The sequence below is a fragment of the Coturnix japonica genome, chromosome 5 (assembly GCF_054131305.1).
Source record: "Coturnix japonica strain WE chromosome 5, WE-NBRP24, whole genome shotgun sequence".
Taxonomy (NCBI): Eukaryota; Metazoa; Chordata; class Aves; order Galliformes; family Phasianidae; genus Coturnix; species Coturnix japonica.
In genome coordinates, this window is record NC_140667.1 from 46,203,434 (window position 1) to 46,230,476 (window position 27,043).

The 27,043-nt window shown below is 42.3% G+C and overlaps 1 protein-coding gene across 17 annotated transcripts in view; it reads left to right on the forward strand.

Moving 5' to 3' along the window:
• EML1 (EMAP like 1) overlaps positions 1-27,043 on the forward strand; it is a 110,708-nt gene that overhangs the window by 22,603 nt on the left and 61,062 nt on the right. For 5 of the 17 annotated variants that reach the window (XM_015865507.2, XM_015865512.2, XM_015865516.3 and 2 more), the window contains exon 1: positions 14,420-14,596. The exons of the other annotated variants lie outside the window; for them this stretch is intronic. In XM_015865507.2, coding sequence (XP_015720993.1) covers positions 14,530-14,596 — 67 coding nt within the window. In that variant the 5' untranslated portion in view covers positions 14,420-14,529. Of the gene's footprint in view, positions 1-14,419; positions 14,597-27,043 lie in introns of those variants that run through there. 17 annotated transcript variants of the gene reach the window in all.

A 27,043-nucleotide genomic window follows, 5' to 3' on the forward strand; every position in this document is an offset into this window, starting at 1 on the left:
AATAACCCCAGGCAACATTACTCAGGCAGAAAAATTTATATGTTGAAATCTGTACTTCACCATTAATGCATGCTTAATGTGTTCAATTGGCTATATTAGCAAATATATGCATAATAAAGTTGGAGGATTGATTGTTGTGGTTTTTTTTTTTCTAACTGGAAATTATGCAATAAGATTTAATGATCTCTGCAAAAAAATAAGGTACAGAGTGTTCAGTAGGAGATAATTACAGGGTTTTGATGTTAATGTGTTACAGCTTCTCTGAATGATTTACACATTCCTGTGTATGTGGAGATATTTTTCACTTGTGCATTTTATTTTACAGATGGTATTAGCTATTTCTTCTTAATTCTATATACATAGAAAGGCTGTTTTACCTACTTACTGGAATTCCAATGGACGTGGTAAATATACGCTGAAATAATCGTCAATTATTTATTTTAGTGTGCAAGGAAAAATATTTTTAAAGTTTAATGAAGGCAGCAGTGATTCACAGCTTCATGTTGCTGAGCAACAATGCTGGTGGCCAGTGTATTTAAGGTATAGAATACAGAATCTCCATGCTGATGCCTCAGGGCTCTTTCGTACCTCTCATAGCAAAGCTCAGGGGTGCAGGATCAAAGAGTGCAGGGATTCTCGTAAGAAAGCGGCAGCTTGCAGGTTGGGTTGGAAAGTTTGGAGGACAGCATCCAAAGTCAATAGGTTCCCAAGCCCACCGAATAGGCAGCTCTTACCTCCTTCAGGGTGCAAAAGGTGGAATAATTGGGATAGATAGAAAAGGAAGCTTGAGAGAAAAGAGTGAGAAGGTTAGTTTGGCACTTTGAGTAGAGGACATAGACAGAACATCAATTTGATTAAAAGAAAAGCTTTTACATAATGCATAATTGATCTGTGGAGCTAACTACTTCAGAGTACTACTGGGGCCAAAAGCACAAAGGATCCTGAAAATAGCTGGCAATAAGAAAGGCCATGCAATCATCATTAGCTGCAGGAGGTACCATTTATTTACACAAGGAAAAAAAGTGTAATTCTTACTTCTGCAGCTAATGAAGATATATGTGTGTGTGTGTATATTCAATCTTCTAGGGACTAAGTAGCAAAACTGGAGATATAATTCTGCTGAGAACAAGCTATCTTAGAAATGCCCACTGCATCACTTCAGCCCCACTGGCACTGGGCTAGCCAAGCTGCAGGCGTGCATTCACTGGGCAGGTGCTGGAGTGATGCTCTGTAGGGAGCAACGTGCTCTCTGTGTTGTGGCTCCTGTCTGTATCTGGCCCAAATCCCAAATCTGGGAGCTGAGAAGTAAGCATCCATATAGGATTCAGCCTCCCACCAGCCTCTGTGTCCTCACAGTGGGAAGGAGAAGCCTTTTTCAGTGGAAGGGAAGCAGAAGACCATGCTGACTTGACCGTATCTGCCCAGCTCTGTCTCACTGGCAAGAGGAGCACAAGCATAGTTCAGAGCTGCAGCTTCCTCTACTGCTGCTTCCCTGATGATGCAGAGAACAGCACAGTAACAGCTTTATGCTCCCCCAAAACACAGCTGTACCAAACGGTCACCCTCTGTTTGTGCCTATTTTTGTGAAGCCTACTCTGTGCCTGCTGGGAGTTGTGTTTTTGACTGTTCCTTTTTCTGTACTCTCTGAGTCATATTCCCATCATTCCTATGCCTCACAATATTTTCCCATTGCCATAGTGACTGCTTGCGAGGAAAGCACAGCTGAGTAACTTCAGGTTTTTCCTGAGCCCAAAACTGCCTGCCAGACTGGACCTCTGCTTCAGTCTGAGTTACAGTAAGCAAGCAGCACAAACCAAACAGTGCATTTTGTTTGTAAGAGAGTCATAATTCCTTTCTAACACAGAGATGAGATGGCCACCTGTCAGGTCTAAAAGTCCTCCCACTGAGTTATGTTGGTTGTTCCGATCCTAAATCCTCTCTGGAAGCAGGCAGTGCCTCCCTAGCTGAATTCTAAGAGAGTACCAAAATAATATTATTGTGATGGTAAATTATGTGCTTCCTTTGCTTATTTTTTTTCCATCCCTGAAGCTGAATTCCATAAAATTAGGAGGAGTCCAGAGCACCTCCTTATTTCTGAACACCTCCCTCTGTCGGACACAGATCCAAATGTCACAGCTTTCTCAAATGTCACACTGGTGTGTCTGAGCAGAGCAGCAAACCTGTGTTGCAGAAATGGGACAGCATCATTTTAAACATTATGGCTTAGGTTCTGGAGTAAGAGATACATATATAAATATACAATATATGAAATTGCACATTCAAATTCATATAACCTAACTACCCTTTATATATAAAACACTAATATATATGTGTAAAACCATATTTCGGGTTATATAAAAATTAAATTGCTCTCAAAGAAGCTACATCTGTTAATACTGTGAATGTAAGTTCAGAAGAAATGTGTGCCCAAGCTTCAAGGCTAATAATCATTTTGATACCTGTTTAGGAAAACAATGTCTCCAAGAAATAAATCATATTTGAATATTACAGTTTGATGAGGGGAAGGGAGAACAGTTTGTACAGAATATTTTTGGATGCAGCTCTCTGAATACTGGGAAATAAGTGCCTTTCATCTCATAGAAGGGAGTATCATAAACACACCCAAAAGTTCGATGCTGTTCACAGCAGTACTTTGTGAAGTGAGGCCAAACACTGAGTGCACTCCAGAACGCTTTCAGATGTGCTGGTTACAGATGCAAGAAGCATCAAACACAGAGCTCTCCTCTCTGTAGCAATGTGTCTTCCTGCTGAATGGTGGTTAGGAGTTGTTAACTGAAAGCAATACCTTGGTCAGTGTGAATAGCTTTCATATTTCATTGGCTTGGCCTATGACATTGGCATTGTAGGAGTGAGTCCAAAAAAGGGAATGGAGTAGAAAAATCAAATCCCAGCTGTCCAACATATTGTTTTGGAAGCTGACAAGACTGAGGTGTCCTCACTAATGCTTACCCAGTCCTTTGGTATTCTACTACAGTAACTGACACGACTGGTTGCCAAGATCTGGCTCTGCTCTGTGTCTCTGCAGGGAAAGGGGCGTGAGCTCACTTTATAACGAGCACTGCTGGGTTGCTACTGCTTAGTTCTGACCTGATGTGCACCAGTGGCTGCGAGAAGGAAGGCTGATTCTTTATCACCAGGCCCCATTTATACAGTAGAATCATATAACATTATTTCCTTCGTCGGTTGACCTTGCCAGTGTTAGGAATCTATTGCTGACTTAGTGGGAGGCAAGATCTAAATTCCTTAGGGAAGAATATGAAGCAGTGAATCCCTACCTGGTGTTTAAGCAGGCAGTTGGCCTTCTAGGGCTGGAGTCCTCATCTTATTATCCCAGATTGACAGCAACTGTGAGAGAGTCATTAAGTACAGCAGGATTATTTGAGGTATTCCTGCCTCCATCATGTGAACCAAGCAAGATAACTGAGAGAAGAACAACAGAGCAGTGTTCATGGAATTGGACCTGTGTTTTCCATTTCCCAGAATGCTTTAAGGACTGAACAATAATGCAGTGAGGCTGAAAAGTCTTTGTGGGTTCACCTAGTCCATCTGACTCAAGGCAGCACCAACTACATCCCATTAATCAGGACAGGTACTTGTCTAACATGTTTTTAAAGACTTCCCACGGGTATTCTGTAACTTTCATTGGCAATTTGTTCTGGTGTCTTGCTGCCCTTACAAGGGATAAGGTTGTTTTGGTTTGTTTTTTTTTTTTGCTAATGTTTAATCTGAATAAGAAACCTTCTTGCTACAAGTTAAACGCCATTTATACTTGTTCTAATGACTTTAGTTTTTTCTTTTTCTAATACAATTAGTGCTCAGGGAATTGTATCACACCCTTTCCCATCTCCTTTCTGGGTGAGACAGCCCCAAATATGGTCAGGCTGCCCCCCAAGGGCTGTGCTTTCAAGCTTATCTTGATGATTCTTGTTGTCTTGGGGATTCTGTTTTTGTGGCAGCCTGTGTTTACTTACAATATGGTATTCAAAACTGATTTCAGTGCTCCAGATAAGATGTTATCAATACTGAGTATGATAAAAGAATTACATCATATTTCTGATGGATTATTTATCCATACCCCTTCGCTGCTTGCCTTTCCCACTCTGCATAGCGTGGCTAACTAAACGTTCAGTTCATGGTCTAACCTTGGTAAAACTATTTCCCAATCACTTATTACCCACCTTCCAGCAGATAATACCTGTCTGAATGTAGTCCCTTGTGGCAGACCTCAATAGCTTTTATTTTGCCTTTACAGACAGTTTCTTCAAGCTGCCAAGATCTTTTTTTTTCCACATTTTAATCTGCCTATTGACTGGCGTACAAGCTGTGACCTGCCCATTTAAGTAAGCATGTTCTCTACTCCCTTTTTCCTTCACTAAGGAAAATGCTGCATATAATGGGACTAAGGACAAAGCCATGCAAGGTTGTATTTCATCCATCCCTCCACTTTGTGTCATTACTAAGGTATAATTACCTAAATGGTTTTACACCTGTTAGAACAGGTGTAGCAGGGTCACTGGGGCTGTGCTTCCTCATTTGTTTATGAGAGTTCTAAAGGCCTTGCTTAAGAGAAGTTATTTAGCAACAAGAGCTTTCCCCCTATCCGCAACACAATGCAGTCATAGAATGAGCTAGGCTCATTTGACAAACTTTTTTACAACGGCAGCTGAATCTGCACACTTCCCTGTTACCTCCTATGAATTTGTAAATGCAAAGGCCTGATGTGTTTGTTGAAATGTAGCTTTAATGAAGACGGTTAGAAAAAGTGGTTATTAATCACTTGTACCTTGGTGTCATCTGTCAGCGGCTGTCCTGCACCCAAGTAGTGAGCCAGCATTCCCCTGGCCTTCTTCATAAGTGTTTGTAGCATGACTTCTTGTTATCCCCCTGTCTCTGCTTCCATTTTATTTCGTGCTTTTGTCTTTGATTTTGCTTCACTGCACTTTTGCCATTCATCCATAATTATCCTGAGCAATGTGATCACTTTCCACTCACTTTCCACTGGCCAGGTCAGAAAGGGGCTTGTATGCAGCCATAGACTTTATTATTCCTTTTTTACTGCATTTCCTCTCCTTCCCCTGCACTGGGATAATGTGAGTTTTTGAGCTCCAAGGGAAAACATGCAGAGATGGAAAAACTCTGGGTTTCAATCACCATATGCCATCCTTCCTAACTTCACATGGGAGGAAATCATAGTTGAATGAGAAAACAAAATCTCTTCATCTGACAAAAGGAAGAAGTTCAAAATGCTAAGCTATATCTAAGCTCTCCCATAGTTCTGTTGTATGAACTGGATGCAACTCAAAGCACATGGTCCATGGAGAACACAGTCAAGAGCTGAAAGGACGTTTTTCCTGTGGTCCCAATCTGCTCAGCAGAATTAAATGTAAACAGATATTTTACTCTGCTTTTAGTCCCTAATTGCACAATTTTCCACAAATGTACATCTATAACTGTTGAGGATCGTTAGTCATGTGTATTCTTTTCCAATGTACTTCTTATTCTTGGATGCTCACCAAGTGGCATTTCCAACAGTGAGGCTGACATAATATCCTTTTGTGTGGAGTATTTACAGGTTTTCTTCATAACAGCTTGCTGAAATGAAACTAATGCTGCGAGCTTCCTTTAAATGCGTTATCCTCTTAATTGGTGAGATGAAGCTAAATGGCATCAGGATAATTTCCTGCCAAAATGACAGTACCTAACTGCTGATGTCTTGAAATAAACGGTATCATGAAAGGATGGGGAGATGTTCTAGAAACATAAATCTGACTGTTCTGTATCCAGAGTTCCACCTTCACCAAAAGACTGCGTAGTTGAGTGAAGTGTCTGATGAGCATTAAACAGTGGGTTAGATTATTTGTGATCATTTCTGTATATGTTACCATAAAACTATATAGGCTGTATATAGCTTTTCTAACTTTTTTTCTAATTAGAAATCATGAACTCAAAGCATCAGCTGAAGTTTAGTGCTCTGCAAGGCTGCAGTAGCTGTGGGCTGGGCTCCTTCTACCCGTGCTTTGGACTGGGTGGGCACACTCACCTCTGTGTGGGAATATTCATCTGAAGCAGCAGTTCTGGGGAAAAAAAGCAAAATTAATTGTTGCAAGATTTCTCAGACAACTGTAAAACATATCATGAGCTGTTTATGGCCTGAATACTCATTAAACAGCTCCTGATGTGAAGAAGAGCTGTGTAAGAGGATGAATGTGAGGAGCAGGCAGTGAGTGTGGTGTGCCAGGGCTGTATCGTGACGTGCAGAGTGAGGTCCCAGCTTGGCAGCCCTGTGGTCACGCAGCGTCCCTTGGCAGCCACCAGCCCTCTGCCAGCCAGTGCGCACTGCGGGGGTTTTGTGTTCTTCATTCTTTCGTTCATGGCTGCATCTGCTTGTGTAATTTATGGAGCACAATACATATTTTTCTTCTGAGAGTCACTCTGTTCTTTATTCCAGTATTTATTCCGTCAGAGAGTGGTGGGAGAAGGAGGGGTTGTCGGGCATCAAAAGAGTTGAAAAGAACTTGTCTTCCTGCTCTTTTTCCCTTGAATTATGACTGCGGTAATGACAAAATCCTTTTAGCTTCTTTCCCTTAACCGTAGCTGTGATTTTTTTCTCACTCTCTTGAAAGTCTGAGAGAGAAACGTCAGGTGGTGAAGTACTTAAGAACTACAATGCTGCACCAGGAAGTGTTTTTAAAATTAGTAAACTCCATATGAAACAAATGACAGATTGTTCCCTGTGCTGCAGTGCTGGCAGCCAGGCGCTGGGCCTGGGCAGCTTCTCAGGGCTTCACTTGGACACTGCCACTACTGCCCTTCATTCTTTCCCTATTCCCCACCGTTCTGATGCCACCACCAAGAGCAGAATGCCATGCATGGCTTCCCTGGGCAGGTCAGTAATCTTGCATCTTGCACTGCCTCACGGAAGATCTGGAGAACAGACGCATTATTATTTCCTCAAAAGACAAACATTTCATGACTTTGTGACCTTGATCCCTTAATTCAAGCCTCTATGCCTGCTACGTGGGCAACTTACTGAAATCTTCTTTGGTCCAATCACTGGCTTCATTTCGTCTTATTTATATTTTCTGTATTGAAAGAAGATGAAAAGTAGAATTTAATTCCAGACAAAACTATAGTTACCCACAAGAACAAAAGCTACATCCCATGCTAGATATTAGCATAAAGCAATGCTGAAAACAGCAGGAAAGGATTGTTCCCTATTGCTTTTTGCTCAAGCCAGCCAAGTTTATACTAGCTGCTGGTTTAACTGCTTTCTTCCATCCCCAGGTTGTGCCGAGGGATCTTGTAACGGGAAAGCAGAAATGGGCTGAGGCTGCAATAGCACTGCAGGGATGTAAGGTTTCAAAGTAGGTGGTCCTGGGCTTTGGTAGATACTGAAGGAATCTGGGAGTGTAGTGGGCTGAATTTTCCACATATCCTTCATAGGTCATCTTCTCTAGCTGTGCCGGTCTCCTCTGCCAGCTCAGGAAAAGCTTGCTGGTTCATGGAGTTGGAACCAGGAGCCTTGCTGTTGTGCTGTGCAGAGCTAACCCACATGGCATGAACAAGGCACTGTCTGCCTGCTCCCTCTGCCTCTTTTTGTGTAGTTAATATTGCGTTTGATGAAAGATACTGGAGAAGCAGAAGCAAAACTTTAAGCAAGATTAATGTAGGTGGTATATGGGCATGGGTGATGGCAGGCGCTAAGATCACAGTTAAGCTCTTTTACTCTCTATAGTATGTTTATTATCACAAATTAGCTTTTCCAGCAGATTCACAATAAAAGGCAAGCACAGTGTAAAATCAGGAAGGGAAATGAAGCAGTTTTACTGGCTGTCTCTCAGAAGACACTCGCCTCCATTCATTCTACATAGATCCCAAGGAACTTTAAAATGTCCTGTCTGGGCATATTTCCAATAACATAAATTATCAATTTTAGCTCTTACTGTAAATATAAAAAATGATGTGAATGAGATTGGTGAGCCCTTTATAACATTAGCATGTTGAAGTGATGTGGTGCTTCATTTTATACATACGGTTTTATGTGTGCTTTATTATTTACATGGCTGACAGTAAAATTTCCTAATAAGCATCAGTTCTTACAATGCCTTAATGATGCTGGATCCTGAATCAGTGAATAGTGACATTGGAAGGTCTGAAGTTATGAACATTGTGTCTGGTAAGTCACAAGTTAAAACAATCCTTCTCTGATTGAAGAATGAGCTCAATAGAGCCTTAAAAGATCTATTTACTATGTTTAATTTTCTCTCTTTTTTTTTTCTTTTTCTTTTTTTTTTTTTTTAAACACAACTATTAACCTCTAGTCTCGTTATTCTGTAATTCAGAAGGAATTAATTTACATTGCTATGGCTTTTTATAAATGAGATTTTATATTGCAACAAAGTATGATTTAAGTGAATGCGTAAGATAGGCCTCTGGATTATTCATTGTCACTGTGATCTCAGCCATGTGCAGGAGGAGTGTCTATGCTGTGCTAGACACAAAAGCATTCCTTTTTTGACATTTGCTGGGAGCATTTCTGAATACTCCAGTGCTGGGGCACCCTGAGGTTTCAGTGGGTGCAGGAAAGCTCAGTCTGCTAGGAGGGAATTCCCATGGGAGTGTTGCAGCTGTGTGGGGACAACCCTGCTGGATCCTTTGTGCTGAGCTGCTCTGGGCTCAACCTGTCTCAAAGCGATTGCACCACAAACCAGATAGGGTTTTAAAGAGCTGAAGTTTCAATCTCTACTTAGGATTGAAGTCACTTAATGTAGGGCTGCAGAGCTGGGCTGGAAAGGAAAAAAGAAGTAATTTTGAAGAGTGAATGGGTAATCACTTTATGTGCTGCTATCCATCTTGCTCCTTTCTAGTTCGATCTCTCAGAGTATTAATATCTCAGAAATGCTGTGCTCATTAGCACATATTGCACAGAGGTGAGAATGGAGTTGCATTCCTATGCATTTGCAGTGCATATTGCCTCTCACTGGTTTAGTATCACAGTGCTGTATCCCTGGTTGTAACAAGTCTGCAGTTGACCATTGCATACACTGAAATGCACTGAACCTGAGTTGTTACAGGACCTTTTGAAAATAAGGATTTTTCTACTGCAGATACTATGCTTGAAAGCATTTCATAATGGGCTGCATAAGTAATACCTTCAGTGTTTGCAGGCAGGATAGTCTAATGGTTAGTGCACCCAGGTGGTAGTTATTCTGGTTTTATTCTGTGTCTGACCTCCCTGTGTGACTTTGGTTGCGTTGTGTTTTCCCTCTCATTTTCTGAATGTGTAGAATAAAGGCAGTATTTAGCTTACAAAGGTGGTGCAAGCCTGAAAGCACCACTGTGTGCTGAGCAGTTCCGTGTATTTGGGAAGAATCACAGATGTGCAAAGCATTATTCTTTTCATCTTCAAAGTGCTCTTTTCATATTTACAAATTAATTGATTTACAAACCACTACTATTTTGTCTGAGCAGTGTGACTGAGAAGGCTGTTATTGGAATTGTGTAATTTTCTCTATAATTAATGTATGTCATTCTGACCAACACGATGTGTACAGACTTACTGTAACACATTTTCATTTGGATAGTAAAACATGCATACCTTTGATGGTTTCAACCCACATTTGTTATATTGTATTTTTAATGTGCTCAGACTGTGCTTGTGTAATGGTGATTCTCCCCTTACATCCCATCTTTCCCACATGCTTTGTAGTGACATTCATGCAGACCCCTGCTGTGGCTGAAGCAGTGGAGTCCTGCTATTCAGATGAGTGATTATTCCAGCAGCTGAAGTGTTTTCATAAAGGGGACTGGGAGGCAAGTCTGCTGGAGAGCAGTAGGAAAGGAAATCCTTATTTGAGCCTATGATAGGACCCTGACAGCGAGCCCCGCTCTAATACCTGGAGATAGTCTGCTGGTGAGGAAAAAACTTGTGAAGAATGAAGGCAATTTATTCACCTCACAAAATTGTCTTCAAAAACAAAACAAAGCAAGGGGAAAAAAAAAGGGAGGAGGGAGAAAAAAAGAAGAGAGAAAGAAACTTCTTACTTTGTGCTGCTGCTCAAGGAAGAAGGGCAAAACTGAAAGAAAAATAAATGTCTAAATGAGAATTTAGGCAGACTGCAGGCAGCTAATTCCAGAGTATAAAGAAAGAAAGGGATGGACACTCTGGCAGGGTCTGTTGTGACAGGACAAGGGAAAATGTTTTCAAACTAAGAGAAGAGAGATTTAGACTGGATATAAGAAGATTTTTACAGTAAGGGCAGTGAGGCACTGGAGCAAGATGCCAGAGAGATGGTGGATGCCCCTGTCCCTGGGGACATCTAAGGTCAGGCTGGATGGTGCTCTGAGCCCTTGATGGAGCTGTAGGTGTCCCTGTTCATTGTAGCAGGATTGGACTAGATGGCTTTTAAGTGTTCCTTCCAACTCCAACAATCCTATAATGCTATGAATTCAACCCCAGAGCCCTCTGCTATGTGCCTACCTCATCCAACTGTGCCACAGCCCTGGAGCTCACTCTCCTTCCCTCCACAGGCTCTCACACTGTACTGCTGCTCCTGTGCAGAGTTCTTCTAAATTCAGGCAAAGCACCTTGCCAGCAATATGGGGCTGTGCCTTCACACTTGCACAAGCATGTAGTTTGAGGGCTCCCAGGCTAGAGCAGAGAGGGATTGCTGCATTAGGTAAGGCTGTAGATGGTGAAACAGGCACTTCTCTCAAACTGAAGCAAAATGAGTTACAGATCCAACTCACATGGCAGTGAGCATGGCCTAGCAATCAGATGATTTCCAGCAAGCTCAAGGGGCTCATCAGAAGTTAGTCACAGTAAAATAGATGCTATAATTATATCCACTGATAAATTTTAGTGAAACCAGCACATCTGCTGACAGTGCTAAATGCTTTGCATATTGAAGTTTTCTCTGGTTACAAAATAGGCTCAGTGTGCACAGCAGCTGTCCAAACTTTTCTCATCTATTCTGTGGACATGCATTACAGTGACCTGAAACAAAAACCTTTCATCCTCTGTGCTGAACTGAGCCTTCACCTCTTCTAAATTCTGCAAAGAAGGGCTGGGAGTGCCTGAGTCCACTGGCAGATCTACACAGCATGTTTTGCTGCGGAGACCCAAACCATAGTGTCCATCCCTCACCAAGAGCCACCTCATGCCCTGAATACACTCAGTGAAGGCAGTGGTGTCCTGCACAGATCAAGATGTCAGAGTAGCCTGTCAAAGCAATAACTGAATGGCAAAAACATCCTGATGCTGTTGTGTGACAGAGCCAAAGAAATGACCTGGAAAGGAAAGTCACTTCTGAAAAGTTCTTTGTTACTGGTGAGATGGAACGTGTTTGTATTCAGCATTGTTTCTCTCGACATTCTTGCTAAATGTAGATAGTATAGGAATAAGAATTAGAGCCAGTGCTATTTTTTTAGTGGACCTTGAAAGGATACTGTAACTCAGCATTGTGATGGGGACAGCTTGCTGTAATGTTACCTGCTACATCGTATTAGAATGCTGTACAATCCTATCCTGTTGAGAGTTATGAATTGTTACACTTCTGATATGAAAATGCTACAGGATATTTTTCCTATTTATTAGTAACGCAAAGAAATAAGGGGGAAAAAAAGGAATGGAAATATAAATAACGTTGAAATTCTTTGATGCCAGCATATAAATGGGAGCATAAGCAAGGTTTCTTTGTCCTAAAATTGGAGTATGACCTCCTGAGAATTCTGCTAAGGTTGCATGAAAGCTCTTTTGTTTTCATGCATCAAACAGTTATTTGTATTAAACGATACCAAATATAACGTCACACAGAGTTTCTAACACTGTCAGCAGTAAGATGTACAAATGTACTACAAAACTGCTCCAAATACATCAGTCCTACTGTATTACTTAGGATGCTACACTCACATTTATATCATTTACCTCGGAAAGTAGAAATGATTAAAGTTACAGTTCACTGAGGAATAGACTGTAGAAGAAACGCTTCCATTGTTTAGCTCCAACACCAAAATGCCCACTGAAATGTTAGTGAATTCTTCAGTTCCATTGTTCCATTGTTCACACAGCCAGATATAATTGTTCATTTTGTGCCTTGCATTGCAGGTTAGTGTAATAAGACTGTAAGAGGTCCAAAAATCATTGCAATTAAATTGGGCTTTGAATACTGTTTTCCTTTCCCCAGCGCTTGCCCTCTGAATATAATGGCATCATAACCGCATCTAGAGACCTGTGCTGAGATCATCTTCTGTCATATCACTGAGATGATATTCAGCACAGCGAGCTGAAAGGCTTCACTGTCAGCTTCACAACACCTTCCTAGCTAATTTCAGTAGGCAATCCATTGTGAGGCTGAGGTATTTTCTCATTCTTAAGGATGCTGTGCCCGCGTCAGGTTTAGATCATATTTTCTACATGAATTTGAATTTGCTGTCTCTGAAATGGAGCCCCTTTTTGTTCTTTCCTCTGCAGCAAAACACGTTGCAAAAGTTACTGGGTGTTTACTTCTCTGTTTTGTAACACTCTCATTGACATCACTACTTGCTACAGGTGTTGTACTTCTGGATATCCTTCTCCATGTGATTCACTTGATGCTGCAATTGCTACAGACATTAAAATCGTGCACTGCAGTACAGATATCATAGATTTATTTTCCATACTGTGCACATCTTAAGGAGGTACGGATGAAGCTAACATTGATGGTTCTTGGAGAGCATTCGACTTGCATTGAAACTATCTCTAGTGAGTGGAAAATCAGTGCATCAGAACACGCCTCAGGATGAGGAACTTATCACAGTAATGATACTTCTAAATGAACTTCTTAATTAAAATTGCTATTAAAAATGAGCTCCGCTTCTCTAGTACTGTACCTCATGTGGAAAAAAAATCCCATGCATATGTATGTGCACATTGTTTAGAAAAATGTGATATTTTGGAAAAGGTTGATAGATTATGCCTAAAAAAGGCTGTGAGAAAACCTAGGGGATCTTTGTTAATTTTAAAGGTGAGAAAGAATCACAGCTGATTTTAAACACAGTATTTTTGAAGTCATTTTCATTTTTTATTATATTTTATTTTTAACTAAACAACTACAAATTTCCTTTCTCTTATATCCTGCAGCTATAAAACACAGTGGTTTCTGTCACGCTGGTTTGGAGATCTCTTCAATTCTACCAATACTGGCAATGGCAATTCAGAAGGGAGCACTTTTCACCCTACTTTAATGTGGAACTGATATCCCAGCCTAATTTTATAGCATATTTTTGTGTTAGCGCTGCTATGGCTCAGTGATTGGTGCAAAGACTCGCATATACAGAACTCAGGCCTGTAACTGGATCCATATGATGGAACTGTCATGCAAAAAAAGCTCCTTAAAGGACTGAGACACAAAGTCACACTTGAAGTGTTCTGGCGTTTTTCAAGAGGAAAAGAGGTGCTACAGAAATGCAACGTGTTATTTTTGTCTTGTCTGCAGAAGAGCTTGAAGTAAAAATGGCTTTTGATCACTGAACACGTCAGCATTTCCAGCGCAAAAACTGAAGCCAACTTTTACACTGCCTAATAGTAATAGGACGAGGGGGAATTGCTTTAAACTAAGACAGGGGAAATTTAGGTTAGATGTAAGAAATTCTTTACTCAGAGGGCAGTGAGGCATTGCTGCCCAGAGAGCTGTGGGTGCCCCATCCCTGGAGGTGCCCAAGGTTGGGCTGGATGCAGCCATGGGCAGCCTGAGCTGATGGGGGGCAGCCAGCCCATGGTATTGGGTTGGAACTGGGTGGACTCTGAGATCCAGCACTTATCTTCACCTTGTTAGTGTAAGAGAACATCAGTCACAGTACTATGGTGACAGCTCTATCCTATGGCCAGAGGAGCTGCCTCTGAAATGAAGACACCGCAGGGTTGCTCCAGGGGAAGCAAGGGGAGCTTTTAAGCTGTCGGAAGGGGGATGCTGAGGCAGCACCGAACAGACAGGCTGCCCCAGACCTGCCGCCGAACTCCTGCCATACACATTCTGACTTGCAACTCTCCGCATCCCAAACTTCAGCCTCCGCATCGCTCCGGGGCACCTTTCCAAGGACCTCCCTACGGCGGACGCGTTTCTCCTCCTATCCCCGTTCCATTCGGGGCGCTGCCCCGAGGGGCCCGGGCTGCGGGCGGCTGCCGATGAGAAGCGGCCGCAAGACGCCGCTCTCCGCTCGGCTTTCTCCTTCACCGGGCTCCTTCCCGCGAGATCCCGCGGGCCGGCCGCCCTCTGACGGCGGAGGGGAGATCCCGGGCGGCTCCGGCTCGGTCCGCTCAGCAGCGGGGAGCGCCCCGCCCCGCCCCGCCCCGAGGCCGCCCCCTCTCGCAGCCCCGGCGCGGCCACCGCCCCATCAGCGGCGGAGTGAATGGGTCGCCATGGCAACTGAGTGAGGCAGGCAGCAGGCAGCAGGCCGCCTCCGCTCCTCAGTGCGCGGACGAGGCGGCCGCCGGGACGGGCGAGGGGAGGTCGGTAACGCGGCGGCAGGATGGAGGACGGCTTCTCCAGCTACAGCAGCCTTTACGACACCTCCTCGCTGCTCCAGTTCTGCAACGGTGAGGGCGAGGCGGCCGCGGGGAGCGGCGAGGTGCCGGCGTCCCGGCGGGGCGGGGGCGGAGGCCGGCGGCGGGGAGAGGGGCCTGCAGGCAGGGCCTGTCCGCACGGCCACGGCCGCGATGCGGGGAGAGAGGGAGGGAGGGAGGAAACTTCGCCTTCAGCCTCCCCGTTACGCGGCTCCGGAGCCGCGGGGAACTTCTGCACCTGGCCCGTAGGAATTCGTGTACGTGTGTGTGTGTGCGTGTATCCGGCTTGGAGCAGTGCTGAGCCGCCGGCACGAGTCGTCACCCATCGCCGTGCGGCACTGCGGAGTGCGGCCATCCAAAGGATGGGGCTCCGTGTGTGTGTGTGTGTGTGTGACCGTGCTGTGTCACAGCCCTGAGCCACGAGTGTGGCACGGAGCGTCCTGCCAGCCTGGCCAGGTGGCCCTGGGATCAGTGAGCTGGGGCTGGCAGCCTCCTGAGCTGCTCTGCTGTCACCTGCTTCTCCTTCGTTTTATTTTTAATAGGCTTTTAAGGTTTATTTCACTTGGAGGCTACCTGGTGTGATGTGTGTGGTGGCCTGGAAGGCGAGCTGTTTGGCCCACGGTGACAGCTTGTGGGAAAGACAGGAGGAAGCAAGGAATTTGTCGGTATTATCAGAGGAAATATTTGTGATGCTGGCCTGCATAGCAGTGGGGATTGTGTAGCTGGCTGGTGCTTGCTGTTATTGGGTGAAAATATAGCGCTGCTGAGAGTTGTTCCTGGAAAACTTCAGAATGAAAATCAAATATTTGGAGACTGGTTCCTGCTTTTCAGCAGCAAAATAAGGAGCTTTCCTAATCTCAGATTTCAGTGAAAACTGACGTGTGAATCTCTAGTTCCTCCAGGTCTTAGCAGCTCTCTGGCTGTCTGCTATCTGCGGAGCTGGAGCCAGGTTAGTATTAAATCGCTTTTATGACAACAACTGCATCAAGCAGCTTGCCTGCCTCTTCTCCTATCTTCATATTTTCCACATCCCACAGGATTCTTCTTGCGGTGTGCTGCACGACAGGGGTAGGGTTACAGAAGGCAGTGATACATGTGGACCTTGATGCTGTGGGAGTAGTTTCTCAGAATGTGAAGAATTGAGCTATGCATTGTGTGGGGCTGCTGTGTTCTCTGAGCTCTTCCAGAGGGAAAACCATGAGTGTGTACGGGGGTTGTGTGCTAATAACAGATGCCTGTTTTGCCTAAACTTAGTAAATATTTTATTGCGAGTAATTTTTAGCAAGAAAATATGCATCACATTGATTCATTTCAAACTTCATACCCTAATCCATTTGTAAGCAATCTGGCTTCCTACCAAAATCCTCGGGCTCTGCTTTTGCTGTGTTCATGGCAGTAGCGTACATGTGGGAACAGTGGGAGGAACAGCACTTTCTGAGCAGCTTGAATATGCGGAGTATCTGATTTCTGAGAACTCACACTTCTTTTGATTTCTTAACTCTGAGCACATAGTACGTGCGGTGAAAATACACCGTATATATTTATGTTGCATATAGGTTTGAAAATCTTAGTTAATCCTTAAGTTTTATCCTCGAGAATGAGTTACTGTAGGGATTATTTGCCTGTTTGCCATGTAATTGTCGATGTAGAGCTCAGGAAACTGTTGTTAACTTGAATTATTCTGTGTTTATAAAAGAAAGTGGTTTGATTCAAAGCCTTTCCTTTAATGAGTTAACATTCAGTGAGACTTCATTATACGACATGAAGCAGAAAAGGAGAATGGGGTCTTTGAATAGTGCCTTGAGATGATCAGATATTTCATACAGACACATGACCCATAAGGGAAAAAAATGCAGATGGGGAATAACCAGTGAAGGTTTTAGGGTTGAAAGAGGAAAAGAAAACTGCTTTGGAAGGAAGCGGAAAGCTCTTTCAAGTATAAAGAGTACTGTGAGAGATGATGTGGGGCTGTGAGTAGGGCAGGAATAAAGAAGAATCAAACAGAGTGAGCAGGTAATAGGCATTTGAAGAAAAATATGATTTTGATGTAGGGCAAAGCAAATTAAAACAACGTGGATGGTAAGCACTTGATTTGTCCATCTTTGTAGGTTGAAAGATTTTCCCTTCTGAAGAGAGGAAAAAAGGATCGATTCTAGTTTTACAGGTTGTAGTGGAAATGCTAAGTCACAGCCTGAAGCAGTTAATGAGCACCTGGTGGGAAGGCAGGGCCAACCCAGGGGAGCTCAGGTGCATGCAGTGTACCTGAGTGACACTCATTTAAGCGTTGGCAGTGGAAGTGAGGGCATCTGTTGCCAGAGATCCCTTCCTACCTTCCTTCCTAAGGTAAGCAGCTATTTTCCTTCATTTCTGCATCTGTGGCTGCTGCATTTGGACTCGTTCTCATTTGCTGTAGCCAAGGACTTTGCCACCCTGATATCATCATCCTATTATAGCATTACACAAGTACAGGCATAATGGGAATTCCTGACTGTCTGGACACGAAGAAACAAGAGACTATGTGAAAAGATCGAGGTACAAAGCCAGCACTCCTGTGAGAATAATACAGACAACCTGTGGGCAGCACAGGTGGCCCGGGCAGTGAGAACATCTCCACTTGGCACGAGAATGGCTGCATCTTCTCCAGTGTCCCAGATCTCTCCCTGCTAGAGACAGGTGGTGGCTGCTGAGGGTATGCAGAAGCCTCCCTGCAAAGGGAGGGAGGAGTGCAGTGCCAGGAGGTTGTGATGGGGTAAGAGAAACAGGATCTTGGTTGTTAGAGGGCCTGGTCAGATAGAGAAGGGGTTATGGGAGAGCAAATTGGCAAGTTTACCCCAAGCCTTCCTTTTTGTCTAGAAACAGCTCTGGGTTCAGGAGTAGGATTTTCTTTTTTAATATGATACAGACCTGGTCCACGTGATTGTGTAGTAATGTGTTTTTGTAGCTTACAAAGTGTACAGATATTGTAAATGAAGAAAGACAGGAGAGAAGAAAGAGGCAAAGAAAACATGTTCATTTGGAGCTGCATGTCTAAAATCTAGGACAAATATTTAGCACAGCTAGTTCAAAGACACCTACTTCCTTCAGTGCTTTTGCAGAGCAGTGGGATAGAGTTGGCATTTGAGAACCACTATGTTAATAGATTCAGATGTCAGTCAGGGATGGCATCAAAGCAAGAAATATGAACTTGCAGCGTGTTTTTTAATCAAGTTATTTCATTCTTTTTCCCTTAGTTGTAGACCCAAAGGAAACAGTATATGCCTACCTTACCAATGTTTATCATAATAACTAGAAATCTCCCTCTGTGTTTTCAGAGGGCAAGCTCTTCAGGGCAAAATATTTTGCTAGATGGTATGTTTGTTCTGTTTATTTTAGTGTCTTTGGTTTAAAAAAAATAACTTGTTAGTGCCCATTAGTGCCTATGATTCTATAGCGTCTGGATGGGGAGCTAGGAGATAAGATTTAGGGGTTTTCTGTAGGTATAGCAAAGGGAGGATGGTTGGACAAAGATGATTTTATAGGTCCTTTCCAACCTTGTGATTCTATGATTCTATCTAAGGATAGCTCTCAACTCGTATCTCACTTTCTAGGTAATGAACACTTGGTTTGTTTTGCATCACATAGATGGCAACAAGTAAATCACCCAAGGTTTATTTGAATGAACTGTGCCAGGTTGCGGGTACCCTCTCTGATGTAACTTTTCTGTAGTTTTTAGATAGAAAGCTGTTATGTTTGTTCACAGTCAACCAATATTTTACTAAAGTATTCCTTAGACAGAAGAGTGGAGTACTGGTAAGGCAGTCTAGTGTCACGCTTTTTAGTAGCTGTGTAAGAACTGATAAAGAAAACCACACTGGGGATGAAATCCTGCAGAACAAGGCACATACTGGAATTAATGTACAGTGCTTATCTTGCCTCCCAATCACTCTTGCAGCTCAGAAATTCACCTGTAGTGATTGTGTTGGGCACACAGGTAGGGTTTGGGCAGTGGTTTGTGGGTCCTCTGATCACAATTCCCTCTCCAGTCATAGCTGTAAGTATGGTTTAAGAGATGTGACCTGCATTATACTGGTAGCTGTGGGCATTTATTTGGGGGGTCAGATATAAAAGGTAAAATTTGTACTGTGTTCTGCAAGATGCCTGTGTGAACTTAGAGAAGGAAGGAGAACTTATCCTTGGTTCATTTACAACCCATAGTATTCCCCACTTGGCTAGTGGGGAAATGGTAGCAGTCAAACAGTCATTTCTGCAAACACAGCTGCGTTGCTCAGCAGAAATGTCAAGTTTAGAGTATTTGGGAAAAGCAGTAAGGAAATGTAGAACAAATTCTTCTAAATGGAATTGATTTATCTGCAAAGGATTCTATACTGTTAATTATTTCCTTTAAAGTGCTTAACCATCAAAATTAATAGTGCAATCATTAGTAGAGAAATGTAGATTTCATGAGAATTTTGAAGTGATTTTAACTGTATCAACATCTATTTTATTGATGTTTTTGTTAGGTAATAGTTTTGACAACTGTCAGTTACTTTCCCCTCCTGTTCCCCTAAAGTTATGATGAGTAGCTCATGTGACTCTGTTCATGTACTTGGTGTTGGTTGGTTGATTTCCAGGTTATCTGAAACTTATCTGTTGCTTCACCCGAATAAATTGAATATATATATGTTTGCTCTCTAACTCATTTGTCTGCAAGTATAGGGATGCCCTCATGGTGAGGAAATGAACTCCACAAACAGGAAACCTCTATGGATAGTATTATTCAGGCAGTTTTCTTTGACATTTGACTCCTGCACTTCCTCTCCCTGACTTTCCATCATACATCCAGTTACTTTCTTCCTACAGCTGGACCTAAATTGCACAGCAGTGTGTGGATTAGGGCATTAACAATGCTAATCAGAGTCTTGTAGTTTTCAGGTCGCTAGTTCAAAGCCATCAAGGCTAGAAGGGGTTGGAGTTTGTTTCACTGTCACCACTTTTAGGAATAATGCAAAGATAAAATGGATTTAATTTGTCTCCTTGGGCAAATTAATGTACTTCACGTACAGAAGGATGTTGTTAGCATGTTCAAAGTGGTGCTGCAAACATGTTAATCACTTTACTCATGTTTATTTTTGTTTCTCAGTAGCGAATAACAACATGTTAAGGGAGGAGGGCATACGAGGCTTTCTTGTGTGTCATCTCTAGACTTGTTCTTTATAGGACTGTGGCATGTTTTGGACTCATGGAGATAACCTGCATGAAGCTCCTGTCAGTTTGGTAGCACAGTAGAAGACTTTATTAGCAGGAACTGCTTGGAGAACACTTTTCCTATTGTTGCAGTTTCTTCTGGCTTTAACAGGCCCTCAGATGTATCACAGGATTGGACCATATATTAATGTTCGCTTCTTATTTCATATAACTATATAGCACTTAAGATGAGTTTCTGTCAAGTTGCTTCTAAAGCTTCTATTCTGAACCTGGGGAGAAGGGTGGCATACAGCAACACGTGTTGCATGTCTAGTAATTGTATGCAAAGTGAACAATTCACTGTATAATAAAAATAACTTGCTGTAATGGATACTTTCACAATATATATTGTTAGACTACTGAAACTCAAACTCTTATTATTAAGACGCTATATAAAAGTAAAATGAATTTGTTGCTCTATAATTAGCTAAGTATTTCCAAATAATACATTACTAAAAGCTCTTTTTTTGTCATGAATGACATTAATTGTAGTTACTAAAATTGGCAGGAGGGAGGAAGGGTGGCTTTTAAATTTATTTTTTAGAATAAGGTTTTTCAAAACAAATGAAAATACGGACCAGTCATGGCAAAGTCTGACTGTGTTAGTGTAACCTCAATAGAGAATCTGTGTCAGTGTTAGCAGGATGGGGAGAAACTGCAAGTATCAAGTATTTTTTCATGAATAAAACAACATAGAGAATTGTAAATGAAAGCATTGGGCTCTCAGCAGAAAAACACGCTTTATCTGATCTTCAAGCTTTTTAAAAAATTTAATAGTACTTTACAGAACTGAAGTGCGTGTTTTAAGTTCTAATTAAGAATACCAGAACTCCAATTCTTTTATTGAAGCTTAAGCCACGTGCGAACAATTCAAATAAGGATTAAAATTGTATTAAAGTACATTATTGAAGAATGAATACGTGAGGAGGAGGAGGAGAACGAGTACTCCAGTCGGAGCCATACATTTTAATAGGCTTTATTCTGACTTCTGTTTTTTCTTTCCTTGGAAATTCAAGCTGAAAATTTTAAAGTTTGATGCTGAAGCTCTTTGGTCGAAAGAAGTTTTGCGAAGCTGTAACGAAGAACCTGTCATTTGATAATGAAAATGATGAGGGAGATGAGAGAGAATAAGTAGGAGTATTGCATGGAACGGTATAATGGCTGTATTTTTGTGGGGTGTTTTGCTGTTTGCAGATGACACTAATTGGGCAGCCATAAGGTATTGCACCAGCTTAGAGGGTGTATGGAGGGGGCTGCGTGTGATGTTGCTCTTCCATGAAACAAAATGAATGTTCATTCATTATATAATTAAAATGTGGATGTAGCTCCCTGAGGTTTTTTTTTTAGGGAGATGGGGTCGGATAATGATATGTTAACATGATTTCTCTAAATTAATTCTTTGGAAAGTAATTAAGTAAGATTGTCCACACTCCATTACTTCCAAAGACTAAAATCTGACATGGTCCGTCATTTTCTTGTCTTGCTTCGAAATGACTGCTTGTTGAATACATGTAATGTGCCCATTTGAAAACTAGTAAGTGAGGTTTCAAACGCTGCCTTTAGATGTTGTGGAATATGAAATTATGTTTTTGGATCTTAAATCCGGAATAAATACCTATAGTAATAGAACAGTTTGCATTTCTTAATAGCATAGGTGCTGTGTTTGATTGTGAACATGGAGGAAAATTTCCTACAAGAGACAAAAAATAGTTCTTTTCTGCATTTGTATATGAAACATCATTTGTAATCTACTTGTAATTACCTGAGAGTTAGGAGCCCTTCCAGTGCATCAGCCTAAATGAAGCCGTAACGTTTGTAGTTTGTAAGGTGCAGAATAGGTGTCTCGCATTCCCTGGAGGTCTGGGAAAGTTTTTGTACCCTGAAGGCAGCAGCGTTAGGAGCAGCTTCCCCCCTGGAGGGAAAATCATCCTGAAACCTGGGAAAGATGCTGACAGATTTCCAGCTTCATATTTATGTAGTCTAGAACCAAATACCATTCTGTTGGTCTTTTCCCTGTCCAGCATTTCATAAACCTGTGACTCTCGGTAGGAAGAATTCTTCCAGCTCTCAAGTGACAGTGCTGCTTAAGATAGTTTGTGGGGTCTGGCAGGTGGGTTTTCCTTCTGACCTTGAAGTGTGTTTTGTGCAATATATTGCTCAGCGTGGTCCTAAAGATCAGCTTGTGATCTTGGCCAGGGGTGGCTTCTTGGTCATGAGTGAGCTCTGCTGCTAGATGGGTGGTCTGGCCAGATTGGCTGGGTCACAGGGGGCAATGGGGTCTTTATCTAAACTGTTAAAAACCTTACAGGCATTAGCATGTCCTGAAACTATTGGAGTTAGTGACTGCATTTACATGTTAAAGACTATCTGTCGTCTTGCTGTACAACTTTGAAATATAGGCCAAAATAATAGGTCAGTGGCAGGCAGGACTTTGCTCAGCTAATGTGAAAAATGAGGCCATCTTTTTTAGGTTCCTAACGTTGAACAGAGAAAATTGAATTGTATTTTAAAATGGAATGTGAGGAGTCTGTGTCTGTGGATTATGTGAGGGCTGGGTATTAAGCATATTTAAAGTAGCTCAGAGCATAACGAGGTGAACAATGGCTGATGTGTTTTGAGGTGGGAAGTGAAATGCTGCTGCTGTACAGCACATAGCAGTTTGGCTGTGGAATTCAATAGGATGGTGGTTTCCAGCTCTGAAAATGCAAATGACCAAACTCTAGAGGAGTCAGAGAGCATGAGGATTCATAGAAATGCTGTCCCTCACAGGACGAAAATGAAATTACACCATTTTAATGTAGACAGCTCTCTGTAATGCCACGTGAGAGACAAATTTGTTTTTTTCTTTTTTTCCCTTTTTTGCTAGACAGATTGTCATCCCTCTGGCAGCTGCTTTTCAGTTTGTAAGCTCGTAATTTCCTCCGGGTCTGGATATTTTAATGAACTAATTAGGGATCCTCTGGGATAAAAGGTTTTATACATACAACTTTTAACTTAAGCACTTACGTGTTTTGTCTGGCTTGAGGCCTTTCTGTATTAAGAACTGAGAAGAGATCTCTTCTAAAAACTTGCTCTTTTTTGTGCTGTGGCAGATGGGAAGGTGGGGTCAGTTACCAGTGGCATGTAGATAAATCTTTGTGTGAATGGTGGGCTGCAGGACCTGCAGCTGAAGAAAACTTTTAAAGAGAGCTGTTGTAAGATGCCCTAGCTCTGGTATGCTATATTTGAGCTTTCTGTCTAAATCAGCATAAGATGTGTTGCAATAAGAAACAATCTGTAAAGCAAACCCCCTGATGGTGAGGGCTTGGTTATCTGTCCCTCTCTGCTCTGTGCTGTTCAGTGCCAGGACCAGAGGAGCACAAACTGGACCTCAGGATGTCCTGTCTGACCATCAGGCAGCACTTCTTTGCTGCAGGTGTCGGAGCATTGGCACTGGCTGCCCAGAGGATGTGGAGTCTCCTTCTTGGAGATATTCAAGAGCCACCAAGGCACGATCCCGGGCACCCTGCTGGCTGCTATTCACTACTGAATATTAAGGGCTCTTGACTCCTTTGAGGAAATATTAATGGATAGGACAGAACTAAAATCAAGGCTTTAAGTTTACAGCTGTTCTGCTTCATTGGGTGATCTAAGAATGGTCATTTTGAATGCTGTGGGTATGTTTGCAGCAGGCTGCCTGGCTATTTTATTATTTAACAGCCCAATGTTTCCACTCCTGCTTTAAATAAACATGACCCAAATGTTAGTGTTGGTTTGAGGGGATGTTTTTTTTTCCTATTTGATTATTTACTGTATGCTGTGTTTTGCTTAGATATATATTTTTAGTGCATTATCTGAAAGAACAGGTGTGTTGTCAGCACAAGTTTGGAGGAAGAAAAAGTAGTCTTTCAGAACTAATCTTTTAGCTCAGCTATAAATCTGTTATCTGAAATGTATTTCAGTGGTCTTCTGTGACCCAGGTGGATTGGTTTTGCATTCTACAAGCAGTAAACTGAGACATGGGGTTAAACATTCAGAGATGGAGTTGAAAAATGTTTGCTGTTGTGTTAAGAAAACTTCAAAACAGCGAACAGAACAGAATGATTTATTCGCGTGTTGTCTCATCTGAGTTATTTGGGAGATGCCATTCTGGAGCTGTGTTTTCTAGGTAGGATGTTGTTGCCAGCACTGTAACCTCTTACACAAAGACATACTCCTGAGTAATAGGCTTGCTTCTAAAATTTGTTTAAACGGGGAGATTAAATACCAGAGCAACCTACCTTTTTTTCTTTCTCTTTTCTTTCCTTCTTTGAATTAAGCTGCTACACGTGGTGAGGTTTATCTGGTTGCTGATGCATATGTATGTAATAAGAAAAAAATTCTAACTACTATCTTTGAAGGTAAATTCAGATATATTCTTCAACTTTTTCAATTAAATAGTGCAACATAACATAGACTGAAGGGAGACTGGATGAGGGACATGAAAGATGCCAGGCTTAGCTCCTCAGGTGTTATCAGATAAGAGGGTGTACAGGGGTTGCTCAGGGGTGAAGGTTAACAGGCCAGAACCAGGGAAGTTGGGCCATGGTGGGACAATACTCAGGAGGCTGAGGTTCCTATTTACTGGCAGCAACACCTCAGGCAGATAAGCTAACGTGAGCTGTGATCAAGTGGAAGGTCTTGCTTCCTCTCCTGCTCTGTGTGGTTTTACCCAGTGAACACTTGACAGACTAATTTGTCAGAGTTAATTTAACATGCTAACCCAACAGCAAAATCTGCGCTGTGTTTGTGTGAGGTACTTTGTTTTTGCTTTTGCTGGGTTAGTTTTCTGCCAGGTCGGAGAATTAAATCAGCTTCAGGAGCAGCAGGAGATAAATTATGGGAATAATGGGTGCTGCAGACTAAATGGGGCTCCTTGATGGGCTCATCTCATACAGAACTGGACTCGTGTTTTGTCCTTGCAGCTGCTCATCGCACCATGTGTTGAATGGCACCAATAAATTAATTCCAGTTACAAAAAGAGATGGGTATCACTTCTACTGCGGCAGATAGAAGTGATACCCTGCCCCCTCCTTCCCTCTTTTAAATCTTGTGCCAGGCTGGTGGTGGAAGGTGAAGCTGTAAAACCACATGCAAGGCAAGAGAGGGGAGAGGCAGGCAGCCACTGCAAGGCTGTAATAAGGACAAAGCATGATTTATAATTTAATTAAAAGTTTGCGTAGGTGGAAAAGTACGTGTGGATTGCAAATACAATTGTTTGGTTACCCACTCAAAGCACAGCAGACTAAGACAATTCTTTTTTTCTTCTTTTTTTTACTGTTGAGATTCCTATATTTCAATATGGAATACTTAGCTTCTATGTTTGCTTTTGTGTGTGTGTAGCTCTGGCCCCTAGATGCCATAGATGTCAATATTTTATAATTCTTCTTATGTTATTTGCAGTATATGATATCTTAAAAAGTCAAATAAGCCCAGGCCCATAGGTGCACTCAGTATTTTTATACACAAATTTTTGTTCTTAATTTCATACTGTGTTTTTATTCTTGTATTTTCCAACTTTATAAATACGTATTCCTTAAAATTTCCTTTTGCACTTTTGCCATGAAAACAAAGAAACAGAATGAATGATCTCATCTTTATATCACCTTTCTTGAGAGCGAGCTGTTTTGAGGGGCACACTGATCAGATAATTCCATAGCTTTGAAGGAGAAAGGATCTCATCAAGACAGCACAAACCGATCAGTAACAAACAGTCCGTGTGCTGCTGCTGCTCTGCTCTCAGAATCAAGCCTGGGTGATTGGGACTGAAGCATTTCACTTGATGACAGCAGGCTCAGCCAAAGGGGAAGAGGGAGATCTGCCAGATTTGTGCTTTGAGTCTTTCAAACTGAAATGCTCTTGCTGGATCTACTGGTCATCTTTATTAGTCCTGCGTAGGAAGGGCTGGATTAAGTACCTTGAACTGTTGTGTCTCCTGTTTGTTTACTCTTCTTAGATTCCAAAAGGTTGAAGTAAACCTAAAGCCGCTCCAATGATTCTTGCAGAGCTCTGTAGTATTTTCACAAAGCCTAGAAACCATGTGTATGCTGCTGGGTCATTAACCTTGGTGGCTGTGACTTGGAAGGTTATGAGAGATTTGTGAGCACATTGTTCCAGAAGGGCTTAACTTAAGGTTTTTTTTGTTTTTGTAGTTCTTATTTAAAAAAATGTTTAGCCTCAGGGAGGCCTCTAACTCTAAGCCTTTTCCTGCCTCCTGAATTTGGCAGTTGCTTCTCTTGGTTTAAGTCTCAGGGCATGTGCAACGTGAGCTTTGAAGTAGCTGCTGCCTGACTGAAGCCTCTCTGGAGGCAGGGAGTTGGGTGAGGCAATTTGTGCATCTGACTGTTATTTCTTTCCAGCATGTAGATATTTAACACAGCACACAAGAATAAGTGAAACTGCCTATTTTTAGCAAAAAAACACAGCATTTGAGAATTGCAAAGACTGTATCTTTTCTGGTTTGATTTTAGGAAGTGGATGGAATGTGACATTCAAGGACTAGGTATTTTGTCACAGCCCAGTTCTCTTGCACGATGCCCTGTGGGCCACTGACAAATAGTAGGGAAGGCGAGGGAAGATGCATGGGAAAGCAACTCAAGCTTTTGGATGTCTGTCAGTGTTGGCCTACATGTTATCTGCCAATCTCCTACTCAGTGCAGTGAGTGTATCCCGAACAGCAAATGTGGAAAAGAAAAACATATCTCACTTTTCCTAATGGGGCTCCTCAGATGTTATCTCAGCACTGCATGTGTATATTTCCTATGAAATAAAATACGTGTAGGTAACTTTGACTATTCCTAACTTCCTTTAAAATAGTTGTCTTGAGGAATCATAGGATGGTTTGGGTTGGAAGGGATCTTTAAGATCATTTAGTTCCAGCCCCTGCTATGGGCAGGGATGCATCCCGCTAGGCCAGGTGGCTCAAAGCCCCATCCTGCCTGGAGGAGCGGATTAAGAACAGATCAGATATATTGGGGTGAAAAAAGAGTATTTCAAACATCATATATTGGAAATTAGGGAGGGTGTGACAAAGCAGATCTGGTGTGCCCAGGTGTGCTTTGTTGTGCTGGGACTGCTCATACCCTCTGTGATGCATTTGAGCTGCCTGGATCTGGGCTGACTGGGGGGTCTGCATCAGAGCTGTTTAACAGCCCTTACTGACCCCTGAGGTGAGCAGTGGAAACAGTTTTTATAATCCAATGAAACAAAAAATGCCTTTGTTTTCCTCACCTCTGTGCA